Source organism: Microcaecilia unicolor, chromosome 3 (assembly GCF_901765095.1).
Source record: "Microcaecilia unicolor chromosome 3, aMicUni1.1, whole genome shotgun sequence".
Classification (NCBI taxonomy): Eukaryota; Metazoa; Chordata; class Amphibia; order Gymnophiona; family Siphonopidae; genus Microcaecilia; species Microcaecilia unicolor.
Genome location: NC_044033.1, coordinates 122617120 through 122631723, shown reverse-complemented (window position 1 = coordinate 122631723; position 14604 = coordinate 122617120). Strand labels below are relative to the sequence as shown.

At 39.9% G+C, this 14604-nt stretch overlaps 1 protein-coding gene across 2 annotated transcripts in view; it reads right to left on the bottom strand.

Moving 5' to 3' along the window:
• The window catches only part of ISM1 (isthmin 1), a 178889-nt gene that overhangs the window by 81159 nt on the left and 83126 nt on the right, over positions 1 to 14604 (bottom strand). For both annotated transcript variants that reach the window (XM_030196339.1, XM_030196340.1), the window contains exon 2: positions 5783 to 6013. In XM_030196339.1, coding sequence (XP_030052199.1) covers positions 5783 to 6013 — 231 coding nt within the window. The remainder of the gene's footprint in view (positions 1 to 5782; positions 6014 to 14604) is intronic.

Sequence of the window (14604 nt, the reverse complement as noted above, 5' to 3'; positions counted from 1 at the left end):
CCGACTTTTCCCTTTTTTTTTCACCATCGTGGAAAAGCTCAGTCTAGACTGAGCTATGCTGCAGCTGCTATCTTGGCTCCTCCCCCCCAACCTGCAGGTTGTCCAAACATGAAAGAGGTTAATTAGATTAGTATAACAAGACTTTTCTCTAGTAAAACCATGCTGATTTGGGTATCGCAATCCTTTGAAGACTTCAGTTGGTACAAAACCTAGCAATCAGGATCTTCTGTCAGATGAGCCCCTTCAACCATGTTTCACTGCTCTGGAAACAGGATCACTGACTATCGGTTGACTATAGGGATACAATTCAAAGTGCTTACCTCGACACAAAAGATTTTCCACACCAACATTTCATTGGACATCTCTTCACAGGTCATCTCCTATAAACCTGCTCGCATCCTCCACTCTCTGGAAGACCGCCATCTCTGCCTGCCTCCTCTGTCTTCAGCTTATCTCGATGCCACACGGTTGTCTGCTTTTTCCTACCTAGCAACATTCCCTTAGCATTCATTACCAAAACCATCTCCGCCTCAAGTTATCCTTTCCTAAATATAAGGATGGATTAAAAATGCACCTGTTTTCAATGGCATTTGGTCTCTGATTCCACATTCCACCTCACCTCAGTTACCTGTCTCCCTACATAAGTATTGCCATACTGGGAAAGACCAAAGGTCCATCAAGCCCAGTATCCTGTTTCCAACAGTGGCCAATCCAGGTCACAAATACCTGGCAAGATCCCAAAAAAATACAAAACATTTTATACTGCTTATCCCAATAGTGGATTTTCCCCAAGTGCAATTTAATAATGGTCTATGGACTTTTCCTTTAGGAAGCTGTCCAAACCTTTTTTTAAACTCTGCTAAGCTAACCGCCTTTATCACATTCTCTGGCAATGTATTCCAGAGTTGAATTACATGTTGAGTGAAGAAAAACTTTCTACTATTCATTTTAAATTTACTACTTTGTAGCTTCATCTCATGCCCCCTAGACCTAGTATTTTTGGAAAGTGTAAACAGATGCTCCATGTCTACTCTTTCAACTCCACTCATTATTTTATAGACCTCTATCATATTTCCCTTCAGCCGCCATTTCTCCATGCTGAAGAGCCCTAGCCGCTTTAGCCTTTCCTCTTAGGGAAGTCGTCCCGTCCCCTTTATCATTTTCGTCGCCCTTCTCTGCACCTTTTCTAATTCCAATATATCTTTTGTGAGATGCGGCGACCAGAATTGAACACAATATTCAAGGTGCGGTCGCACCATGGAGCGATACAAAGGCATTATAATGTCCTCATTTTTGTTTTCCATTCCTTTCCTAATAACACCTAACATTCTATTTGCTTTCTTAGCTGCAGCAGCACACTGAGCAGAAGGTTTCAACGTATAATCAACAACGACACCTAGATCCCTTTCATGGTCAGTGACTCCTAATGTGGAACCTTGCATGCGTAGCTATATTTCGGGTTCCTCTTTCCCACATGCATCACTTTGCACTTGCTCACATTAAACGTCAACTGCCATTTAGACACCCAGTCTCCCAGTCTCGTAAGGTCCTCTTCTAATTTTTCACAATCCTTCCGCAATTTAACGACTTTGAATAACTTTGTGTCATCAGCAAATTTAATTACCTCACTAGTTACTCCCATTTCTAGGTCATTTATAAAAAGCAGCAGTCTCAGCACAGACCCCTGGGGAACCCCACTAACTATCTTTCTCCATTGAGAATGCTGACCATTTAACCCTACTCTCTGTTTCTATCTTTTAACCAGTTTTTAATCCACAAAAGAACACTACCTCCTATCCCATGACTCTCCAATTTCCTCTGGAGTCTTTCATGAGGTATTTTATCAAATGCCTTCTGAAAATCCAGATACACAATATCAACCGGCTCACCTTTATCCACATGTTTGTTCACCCCGTCAAAGAAATGTAGATTAGTGAGGCAAGATTTCCCTTCATTAAATCCATGTTGACTTTATCTCATTAATCCATGCTTTTGAATATGCTCTGTAATTTTGTTCTTTATAATAGTCTCTACCATTTAGCCTGACACCGACGTCAGACTCAACGGTCTATAATTTCCCGGATCTCCTCGGGAACCTTTTTAAAAAATCGGCGTTACACTGGCCACCCTGATTCAGCAGTGTGTCTACTCTTCACTTTTATCTTTCCTATCAGAATTTCTGTAGTTCCTTTCCTATTTCTAATTTATTTTTCTAAACTGCCTTGATGCTGTTTCGCAAGGTGGTATATATTAAAACTAGTAAACCATAAACCAACCTTACAGAGAATCTGAATAGCAGTATTCTAAATAGTTCAGAAATGTTTAAGCAATGAACGATTGATACTGGAATGAAAGACTGCAGTAATCTAATCTTGAGGAAAAAAGAACATGACGTATGGTCAGCTGAGAGAGTACATCTAAGTAAAAGTGAATCAAATGAAATTTGCACAGGGCAAGAAAGCAAAATCTCACCAGGGCACCCCCGCATGAAGGTCAAATGAATGATGTTGGTTCAGAATAAATCCTTAAATTCTTAAAATGATCCACTACAGTGATTGGTGAACCACAGAGAGAAGGAACAAGTGAAGGTTGCAGAGAATTTCACAGCCAAGATGAACCCACAATCAAACATTGGTATAGGTGGGTAAGGTTCAAGTTTTTTAGGCTACTAGAGAAGAGAGTCAAAATGTCATCTGCATAGTAATATATGCTAACACTATGATCTTGGACTAAAGAAATGAGGGTACCGAAGAAAATACTGAACAGGGAGACAAGGATTGAGCCCTGTAGAACTCCACTGGGGAAGCTGAGAGTGAAGGAAGAATACTGAAACAGGGAGACGGAAAACCTACGGATCTGCATGAAAAAAAGCAAACCATTGGAGGACCGTGCCTGTAGGTCCGCAATCATATAATCTTGCCAGTAACGAGTGATTCACCAGATCACAGCTGACAAATCAAGAGAAATGGCAAAAATGGCTCTCTCTCTGTCAAAAGCAGCGTGAAGATTGCTCAAGAGAGAGATGAGTTCAGTACTATAGCCTACTCTGAAGCCTGACTGGCATGGGCACTGTGTGTAGCAATCCTCAACATGCTGACACAAGTGGCGGAAAACTATCTTCTCTGCCAGCTTAGGGTAAAAAAATTGGAAGGTAATTGTACGGACAGAGGAAAACAGGGAACATTTCTTTAAGATTAGTCAAACTATTGCCTTTTTCCAAGGAGCAGGGACCTCTCCGGTAGATAAGCTATTGTTAATTAAAGACACAGCCATAAGGTTTTCTGCTAGGTACTTGTGACCTGGATTAGCCACTGTTGGAAACAGGATACTTGGCTAGATGGAACATTGGTCTGACCTAGTATGGCTATTCTTATGTTCTTAACCATAACCATTTGATTCCAGAGACTTCTCTGTCCTCCATTTTAGAAGTGTTTCCATTAGTTTACTTACCACTGAGGTAAGACAAATCTCCTCCTTACAAAGGTCAGCCAGCAGAGCCGTCAGAACTTCCCTAAGCTCCTTCAGTACCCTCGGATGTATCCCAACTGGTTCCATCGCTTTGTCTACCTTTAGCTTACCTAGCTCCTCACGAACCCAGCCTTCTGAAATTTAGTCAAGGTCTACCACACATCCTTTTTTATTGGCATTTGTCTTCTGCAGTTCTACTCTGTGCCTTTCATCCATGAACACAGAACAGAAATATTTGTTGAGCAATTCCACTTTATTCTCATCAGCTTCTATGTATTTTTCCCCTTCACCATTGAGCCTCACAATGCCACTTTTGCACTTCCTTCTATCATTTACATATCTAAAGAATGTCTTCTCCTCAAATTTTACCTTATTGGCTAATTCTTCTTCTATTTGCATCTTTGCTTGCTTGACTACTTTACCAGCTGCTCTTAGCTTTTCTAGGTGTTGTAGCCTGTCGTCTTTTTTCTGTGATGCCTTGTAATTTATGAAAGCTACTTCTTTTCCCTTACTTTTTCAGCTACTACTTTTGAGAACCAAAGCGGCCTTCTTTTCCTCTTACTTTTGTTTACTTTCCTAACAGAAATGTTTGTTGCCCCTACAATAGGTTCTTTCAGTTTTGCCTACTGTTTTTCTACTTCTCCATGCTGTTCCAGCTAACAGTATCTTTAGGTATTCCCCCATCTTGACAAAATTAGTTTTTTTAAAGTCTAAAACTTTCAACTTTGAATAAACCCTCTCATCACACATCTTAATTTTGAACCACACCATCCGGTGATCACTAGATGCCAAATAACCACCCACTGTAATATCAGAAACACTCTTCCCATTTGTTAACATCAGGTCCAGAAAGGCCCCATCTCAAGTGGGTTCCACTACCAACTGCTGGAACCGCTCTCCATGTAGAGAATCCAAGATTTCTTTACTTCTAGAGGAGCTTGCAACAGGGATGTCCCAATCTACATTCAGCATATTGAAGTCCACTATTATTTCTCCTTTCACTGCAATCTTGTGAATGTCTTCAATTAAGCCTCAGTCCACTTCTGCCTGTGAAGGAGACCTGTACATCACACCAATGTAGATACATTGTCCATTTGCTCTTTCCAGATTAACCCATAGTGCCTTTTCCTTACCCTTTAAGTCCAGCAATTCTGTCACTTTAATATTATCTTTAACATATAATGCAATTCCTCTGCACTTTTTCCCTACCGTCTTTCCTGAAAAACCTGGTATGCCGATATCCCAGGCATGCTTCTCCTTAAAACCATGTCTCTCTGACTGCCACTAACTCCAAGTCAGTTTCTTTCATCACAGCCTCTAGTTCCAGAATTTTGTTCCCTATACTACGGGCATTGGCATACAATGCTCTCCAGATACTGCCCATTTTTCCCATTTCTGTAAAGGTACCAAGTGTTTTATTTGCTTGAGCATTTATCAGGTTCTCACGGATTTGTTCAGATAAAATTTCTCTCCTCTCCCTTCACCCCCCCCCAAAAAACAAAACTAACATTAGTAGTTTAACAAAAAGGTTTTAAAGTCCTTATGAGAAGGCTCGTAATTCATTTCCAGTTTGGTGACAGGGAATTCCTGGGAAAATTCTACGCAACTCAGAATTTACACAGAATTTGCCACCTGTGCAGGAAAGGAGAAGTAATATTAATAGGTGATTTCAACATGCCAGATGTAGATTGGGACATCTCTGTTGTGAGCTCATCTAGAAGTAAAGAGATCGTGAATTCTCTATAGGGAGAGCTGTTCCAGCAGTTGGTAATGGAACCCACACGAGATGCGGTCATACAGGACCTGATGTTTACAAATGGGGGAGAGTGTTTCCGACGTTACAGTGGGTGATCGTTTGCATCTAGTGATCAATGGATGGTGTGGTTCAAAATTAAGACATGGAGAATTCTGAATTTTCTGTGGTCAAGTGAATAAATAATTTTTAAAATTTTTTTTACTAGCTTTGGGACTATGCTGTAGATAGTACCATAGTTTCATTTAGTATGGACCAAACAGTTGCCCAATCAAAGTGACTACTGACAATTTAAAACCTTTATGTTAGATGGCTTGCAGTGGCTTTGCATTTACAACTTTTTTCTAGAAGAATATTCTTAGATATCCATCATTCACACTAAGAACTTTATCACTTCAACTCTTACAAAAAAAACTCCTCAAAAACAGAAATGCTCACTCTTTAAAAAAAAAAAAAAAAAAAAGAGGTCACTAAACCAGTTTGTACTTGGAATTATTTAGCACAGAATCTACTAATGGATGCACGTTGCTGGGACTTATATTGCGAAAAAGCAGAAGTTACCTGGATGTTTGGATTTTGACCATTAATATCTGCTTTAGAGAGATCAGGAAAGTTTGGAAGATCCAAAAGGAAAGATCCAGGCCCATCTCTTTGTAATGTGTGCCCATTCTGTTGAAGCTGTGGTTTAGGAAATGGTCTGTGTGCAGCCTGGTGATCAGAAAATTCTCTTCTGTCTTCTGAGCTCAATGTTAAGCTGGTGTCAGAGGGTAAAGCATCCACATTTAGATTACTCTGCAAAATAAAACAATAAATTATGTATTATATATATATAGAGTTGTCAAAATATATATTTTCCATAATGTTGATTTTCAGAAGGGAGCTGGTAGCTTCTTCCTCCTACTCGGAAACCCTCCAATTTTGTATCCCCTCCTAACTCACCTAGCCCAATCACACAATAGACCTAAGCCAGCTCCTCCAGAACCCTGTAATTATAATCCTAAATACAGCCACTAGGTGCCACTGTTGCATTATGACTGGAAGTCCGTTCCTAATCAGAGACTGCTAAACTTAACTTTGCAGAATCAACAGATTGCTCTATGCTAGCTCATCTGTATAAATGCCAAATGACAATTATCTAGTAGTATTGTAGATTAGGCTAAAGTTACAAGCCAAACAGCCATTATACTTGACCTAGTTGAGAATTCAATAGAACACAAATCAAACGTTTTAGTGCCAATTTATTATGAGTATTTCTCACAGGCACAAAATGGGAGGGAGCCATTGACTAGTCAATGGTGTCTAATCTTCATCACCAATTAGATAATTCCTAGATTATTTTGTGCTAGAGTAAATTCTTATCGATTGCTGCCCAAGCACGTATATTGCTATCTATTTTGGCTGTTTTCTATTTTCTGTGTGCTAAAAATAATGTTGCATAAATTTAAAAATTAACTAAATTCATGTTCAAAGTTGGTTAAGTGTATTGACTTAATGTTATAATCATCACACATTTGAGCATGACTATAAAATAAGGCACATCAAAATATTTTAAATAAAGCAAGCCATTTTCAAATCCAACTGTCTTCCAAATGGGAAAAATAACCTGCACACATAAGAATAGCCATAATGGGTCAGACCAACGGTCAATCTAGCCCAGTATCCTGCTTCTAACAATGGCTAATCCATGCTACCAATCCCGGGGCAAGCAGTGGCTTCCCCACCATGTCCATCTCAATAACACCCAGATACGCTAACTGCTGTTACCACATCCTCCGGCAGCGAGCTCCACAGCTTAACTATTCTTTGAGTGAAAAATGTTTTCCTCCTATTTGTTTTAAAAGTATTTCCATGTAAATTAATTGCAAGTCCCCTGGTCTTTGTACTTTTGAAAGAGTAAAAAAAATCAATTCATTTCTACCCATTCTACACCAGTCAGGATTTTATAAACCTCAATCATATCCCCCCCTCCTCCCCAGCCATTTCTTATACAAGCTGAAGAGAACTAACCTCTTTAGCCTTTCCTCATATAGGAGTGTACTTGTTAGTAAATTGGGCCCCTAGAGTGAATCAAGGTTGTCCAGTTATTGTACAGTAATAACGGGCAATTATTAAGCAATAACTGCAAAACCTCTGTGTTAGCTGTTAGGGGAATTTCCAGCATTTTGCCATGCTACTGACAGAGAAAAATTTGCTACTACACACTGATGACATAGCCTATAAGAGAAAAGTTCCTCTTGAGGGGACATTAACTGCTTTATATTATCTGTTGCCTTACAAGTTAACAGTTAGTCCCCACTTATTCCCCACTCCATTATGGCAATTTCCATGTTAGCTGTTTAAATCAGCAGTTAGCATGTTATGCTGTTAGCTATACAGCTTTAATCCCACAATAACTCTGCTTAGTAAATAGGCCCTTTAGGTTAGGTTAGCATGGGTGGAAGCATATTTGTTTAGAGAGCAATTTCTATTTGAAACTTAGCAATGATTATTAGAGCAACTTGAAAAGCAAAGCCTAAAAGACAAACTTCTAAAAATCTGTCCTATCTTAAGCTAAAGATTCTTGAACTCTTCCTGATTTTCTGTTCACTTTGTAATTGGTCACAGGAAAACCATGTCAACATAAAATGAGACAATTAGAGACAATAGAAATCTTGTCAATCTTGAATGATGAAGTTTAACCAAAGGTAATGAATCACTTGAGCTGGAAAAGTCCCATCCACTCCCCTTCTCACTGACTATACCAGATCTGAAGGATGTCTTGCATCACCTGAGGACAATCTCTTGACACAGCAGGGTAGGCCCCTTCAACTAAGAATGCTATTAGCCAATTTATGGTGCTTAGCCACAAGTTCCAAGTGATAACTAAGGGTCCTATTTACTATGCTGTGTTAGATGTTTAACTGCTACATTAAACAGCTAATGAGGAAATCACCATTTGGGGGCTAAGACTGTGCCTTAAAACTAAATAGGGAGATCACTACTATGTGTTAACTGTTAACATGGCAGATAATGCCATCTTAAGATGTACAGCTAACCGCAGTATACTAACTGCAGCACCAATTCTTTTCTGTGTTAAACAGCATGGCAACCCTCTCGAATATGCTAGTAATGCTCCCAACAGTTAATGCAGAGGTTTTGTAGTTACTGGTGTTAATTTTGGCTATTACTTAAAAGTATTGCAACTGCAAAATCTTAAGAGTACTTTAATAAAATAGGGGCCTAAGCAGGAAGATACCAGTTTGCGACTGTAAAACAGTTCAGCACTGCAAAAAAGCAAGTCATCCAAAGCCCCAAGCAATGAACGGAAAGACTTGTCGGACTGTGTCTTACTCAAGATCAAACTGGCCACTAATCCTTATCAGTCCAAATTCTGGTGATACCTGTCGAAGATATGTACAGAATTACAGGAAAATATTGGGCTGATTAGACACAGACAACAAAGTTAACTGTTTCAAAAATAAAAGTCAGACTATCTATTCCTTTTTTTTTAAATTTATTATTGGTAACTGTAGGGGAAATCATGATTTCCTGAGAGTTACAACAGGGTAGTGGAAATGAGAATCTCCTTCACCTTTGAAGGAAGGTGTATTTCCTAATATTCCCTTGGAATACTGTAGGATAACAGATACAACTCTTTAGAGGGTTGTGGAAAGAAATATGATTAGCTGCAGGTAGGATAGATCCATTAAAAAAAAAAAAAAAAAAAAGATATTAACATCTGCCTAGGTCACCTAAAATCTGAGTAGATTGTGCCCACTGATCTTTTTGCCCTTTAAGAACCAGAGCTATCCCTAGGATATCTGATGCCATGAATGAAACCTTCCGTACCTCTTCTCTCATCAATAATACTAAGTATAGATTGCAGATCAAGGCCTCTCCACAAACAGTGTCCAGCATTTTCTTCCATATCCCCCCCCCCCCCCCACCACCACCAATGGCCTCCAGCATTTCCTTCTACCCACCTTCCCCTTGCATGTGTCTCTATCCCCCATGGTCTCCAGCACCTCTTTCATTCCTTCTATTCCTCCTTCCCTATCTGCCCCGCCCAATGATGTGTTCAAATCTTAACTCCCTTCCACTAGGGCAGCAACACAGCAGCTACAGAAGATATATTATGGCCAGTGTGGATGCCAATTCATTTGGCATGGCCCCCTCCCTAAGCGGGCTAACTACAAATCCACCAGGAATTCCATATTTGGGGGCCATGAAAAAAGTCAGAATGGCCTTCCACCTGCTATAAGAATAGAATCAACATTTGATAGATTTAAAGTCCTACTAAAACCCCATTTTTTTTTAGTTAGCTTTTGGGGCTGCCCCTTCAGATCTGATTTTCTACCATGTCATGGTCTTAGAGTTTACATGAATACTCCATTGACTTGATTTGTTTTAATGTTATTGTTCTCTCCTGTACTGTAATTCATTGATGTTATTTTCCAAAGTCCCTTGGCCGATGTTCTTATTAGTTTTGTAAACCACTGTGATCTGCATATCAGGATCAACAGTATATCAGTGGGCTTTAAAATACTGTTTCCTCTTACAAGATTATGATACATAGTTGGTTAATTTTCTTTTTGTGTGTGTGTGTGTTCTTTATTTCTTTACAAGGTTTGCATATTTGGGTGTATATTTTGAAAGTTTCATTAAAAAAAAAAGAAAAAAAAAAAGAATGGTTCTGCAAATGGTAAGAACTACCAATAAACAATGAGTACAACGAAGGGTACACCCAGGGACATACAAGATAAAGAAGACATATTTTATTTATTTATTACATTTGTATCCCACATTTTCCCACCTATTTGTAGGCTCAATGGGGCTTACATAGTACCGGAGAGGCCTTTGAAGGCTCCGGTGTGAACAAATAAAACAGGTAGACCAGTGAACAATCTAGTGCACTATAACTAAAATCTTGAAAGGTATATGAAAGAGAGATAAAAAGTCAGTGTTCATTTATGTATTGCTGGGGGGGGGGGGGGGGGGGGGGGAACACACCATTATATTTTGGCACCATAGATTAACTTCACAGCAGTATTTTGTATAATGTGTAACCTACAAAGTTGATATTGGGGTAAACCATGGAAAAGAGAGTTACAATAATCAATTCAGGAAATAATTAAAGAATGAACAAACAAATAGCTAAAGCGATTTGGTGTAAAAAAAACGGACTAGGTTGCACAAACGTGTAATCAGTGAAAGTGAGCTTGTAATTCTATAAAGAATTTTCCACATGTACAGTAAACAGCCATTATAAAAACTATGTTAAGTATACATGTGTACCCAGTAGCACCTAACTTTATACACACTGCACATCTGCATTCCTCAGGCCAGAGTTGCCATGTACATATGCATTTTATAAAATACACATGTATACGCATAGGAAAGTGCCATGCTCCTAAGAGAAAAACTACACTGGCTTCCATTCAAAGAAAGTATTATGTTCAAAGTTTGCACACCCCGGTTCACAAAATCATTTACGGAGAGGTCCCAGTCTACATATCAGACCTCATAGACTTACCACCCAGGAACACTAAAGGATAAACACGCACATTCCTGAATCTCCATTTCCCCAGCTGCAAAGGACTAAAATACAAATTAACACATGCATCCAGCTTTTCCTACATAAGCACGCATCTATGGAATGCATTACCACTTGACGTGAAAAAAATGCACAACCTAACCAACTTTCGGAAATCACTGAAGAACTGCCTCTTCAACAAGGCTTATCGCAATGATCCAACATATGAACTTATCGCAATACCATTTTTATCTCTTATCCCGAATTGTGATCTCTTTCTACTTAATTGCTTAATCTACTATGTCACTCATGTTCTTTATGTAATACCACTTGCATCTCTCACTCTGGAATGGCGATCGCCATGACGGAACAATGTAAGCCACATTGAGCCTGCAAATAGGTGGGAAAATATGGGATACAAATGCAGCAAATAATAAATAAATAAATAGGAGGAAATTCTACAAATGGCGCCAAAAATTAGGCACCGATAAAAATCGGTACTCAATTTTATTCTATAGAGGGTACTCCGAGATGAAAGCGCGAATTCCATGCTCAATTTTCGACATGAGGACTTATGCCAGCTGAAACCTGGTGTAAATTCTGGTGTACAAGTTGGATACAGATGTCCACACTATTCTGCAACACTGCACGCATCTTTTGTGAATGCCCCTCACCCACCCATGCCCCAACCAGGGCCACACCCTCTTGAGTTCCAGGCAATCCAATTTAGGTGCCCAAATTACAGAACAGCACACCACCAGAATCATACTTAGTGTCAATTAAGTGTTCATTAACTTCAAAAATTAAATCATTAGAGCCCATTAACTAATTAATCTGGGCTCTGATCTGGGATCTGCACCCAAATCTAGGTGCCCTTTATAGAATCCAGGGGATAGAGTGCATGTGAACAATGCTGGCAAAACTACATAATTAACTACTTTTCAGAAAAATTTCAGTTGTGTTTTTAAGTTCTTCTGCACTGCTTGCTTACCGACTTACTAACACCCCAGCCACTGCAGTTCTCTTGTGATATAATATCTTTGCTTCTGTAGCAAGTGATTGGATAAAGTAAGAAACTACACTGGGAAAATTTCTTTTCTTTTATGGCATAGCTAGTGTTTATTGTTGATTTATGGAATCAGTTACTGTTTAAATAAGCCAGAATGAATAGTTTAGTAGTAAGGGAATTTTAAGAGAAACCAATACTGAAAAGTGATAAACCGGCTGACAAAAATTTTGTAGCAAACTATAAATTCTGTGTATGACATGAGATCAGTGGCATTATCACTTCAAACACAACTTCATCAAGCACCTTAAGTCAAGTATTGTTGGCTACTGATGCACTGACTGTCTGCTTATCAGACATGTAATCCTCACGATAATGGGAATTCAGTCAAAATTACAGGGACTGGCTGATGATATCAACTTGGTAAAGACAATGAAGCCACTAATCATAGCTCTGGCAAAAGGAATTGCTTCAAGTTTTGGTCCCAATAATTGAAAGTGATGACTACCATACTGCAACAATGCTTGTTCTTAAGTTCAAGTTGCGACATCTACCAGAACAAAAACTGTATGAGAAGACGTAGCTACTCATTCATGCTGCGGCTGCAACAAAGGTTGAAGTCAGAGCTAGTAGCATAGTTCCTATTCACTATGCTCTTATCAAGGTTTGGACAAGTTCCTGGAGGAAAAGTTCATAGTTTGCTATTGAGACAGACATGGGGAGGCACCTGTTTGCCCTGGGATTGGTAGCATGGAATGTTGCTAATAACTGGGTTTCTGCCAGGTACCTGTAACCTGGCTTGGCCACTGTTTGGAAATGGGATACTGGGCTAGATGGACCATTTGTCTGATCCAGTATGGCTACTCTTATGTTCTTATATTCCAGTTTTATTTGTGCAGAGTTAGTCAGTGTCCAAGGAAAAAACTGCTACTGTAGGTGGTAAAGCTTCTTTGATTTTCTGCCCACTGCAAAGAACAACATTCCAGCAATCAAATCTGGAACAAAGGAAGAGGTTGAGTATTACCTGGAATGTTCAGACACTTCCAAAAACAGCTTTCTTGCATTTTTAAAGTGGCAAAAGCTTTAATCAAGTCCAATGCTGCACTTCCCAGCAGTACATAAGTACATAAGTAATGCCATACTGGGAAAAGACCAAGGGTCCATCGAGCCCAGCATCCTGTCCACGACAGCGGCTAATCCAGGCCAAGGGCACCTGGCAAGCTTCCCAAACGTACAAACATTCTATACATGTTATTCCTGGAATTTGGGATTTTTCCAAGTCCGTTTAGTAGCGGTTTATGGACTTGTCCTTTAGGAAACCGTCCAACCCCTTTTTAAACTCTGCTAAGCTAACTGCCTTCACCACTTTCTCCGGCAACGAATTCCAGAGTTTAATTACACGTTGGGTGAAGAAAAATTTCTCCGATTTGTTTTAAATTTACTACACTGTAGTTTCATCGCATGCCCCCTAGTCCTAGTATTTTTGGAAAGCATGAACAGAAGCTTCACATCCACCTGTTCCACTCCACTCATTATTTTATATACTTCTATCATGTCTCCCCTCAGCCGTCTCTTCTCCAAGCTGTATAGCACTAGCCTCCTTAGTCTTTCTTCATAGGGAAGTCGTCCCATCCCCGCTATCATTTTAGTCGCCCTTCGCTGCACCTTTTCCAATTCTACTATATCTTTCTTGAGATGCGGCGACCAGAATTGAACACAATACTCAAGGTGCGGTCGCACCATGGAGCGATACAACGGCATTATAACATCCTCACACCTGTTTTCCATACCTTTCCTAATAATACCCAGCATTCTATTCGCTTTCTTAGCCGCAGCAGCACACTGAGCAGAAGGTTTCAGTGTGTTATCGACGACGACACCCAGATCCCTTTCTTGGTCCGTAACTCCTAACGTGGAACCTTGCATGACGTAGCTATAATTTGGGTTCTTTTTTCCCACATGCATCACCTTGCACTTGCTCACATTAAACATCATCTGCCATTTAGCCGCCCAGTCTCCCAGTCTCGTAAGGTCCTCTTGTAATTTTTCACAATCCTGTCGTGATTTAACGACTTTGAATAACTTTGTGTCATCAGCAAATTTAATTACCTCGCTAGTTACTCCCATCTCTAAATCATTTATAAATATATTAAAAAGCAGCGGTCCTAGCACGGACCCCTGAGGAACCCCACTAACTACCCTTCTCCATTTTGAATACTGCCCATTTAACCCCACTCTCTGTTTCCTATCCTTCAACCAGTTTTTAATCCACAATAGGACATTTCCTCCTATCCCATGACCCTCCAATTTCCTCTGTAGCCTTTCATGAGGTACCTTGTCAAACGCCTTTTGAAAATCCAGATACACAATATCAACCGACTCCCCTTTGTCCACGTTTGTTCACTCCTTCAAAGAATTGAAGTAAATTGGTCAGACAAGATTTCCCCACACAAAAGCCATGCTGACTTGGTCTCAGTAATCCATGTCCTCGGATGTGCTCTGTAATTTTGTTTTTAATAATAGCCTCTACCATTTTCCCCGGCACCGACGTCAGACTCACCGGTCTATAATTTCCCGGATCTCCCCTGGAGCCTTTTTTAAAAATGGGCGTTACATTGGCCACCCTCCAATCTTCCGGTACCACGCTCGATTTTAAGGATAAGTTGCATATCACACTAGCAGTAGCTCCGCAAGCTCGTTTTTCAGTTCTATCAGTACTCTAGGATGAATACCATCCGGTCCAGGAGATTTGCTACTCTTCAGTTTGCCGAACTGCCCCATTACGTCCTCCAGGTTTACCGTGAAGTCAGTAAGTTTCTCCGACTCGTCCGCTTGAAATACCATTTCCGACACCGGTATCCCACC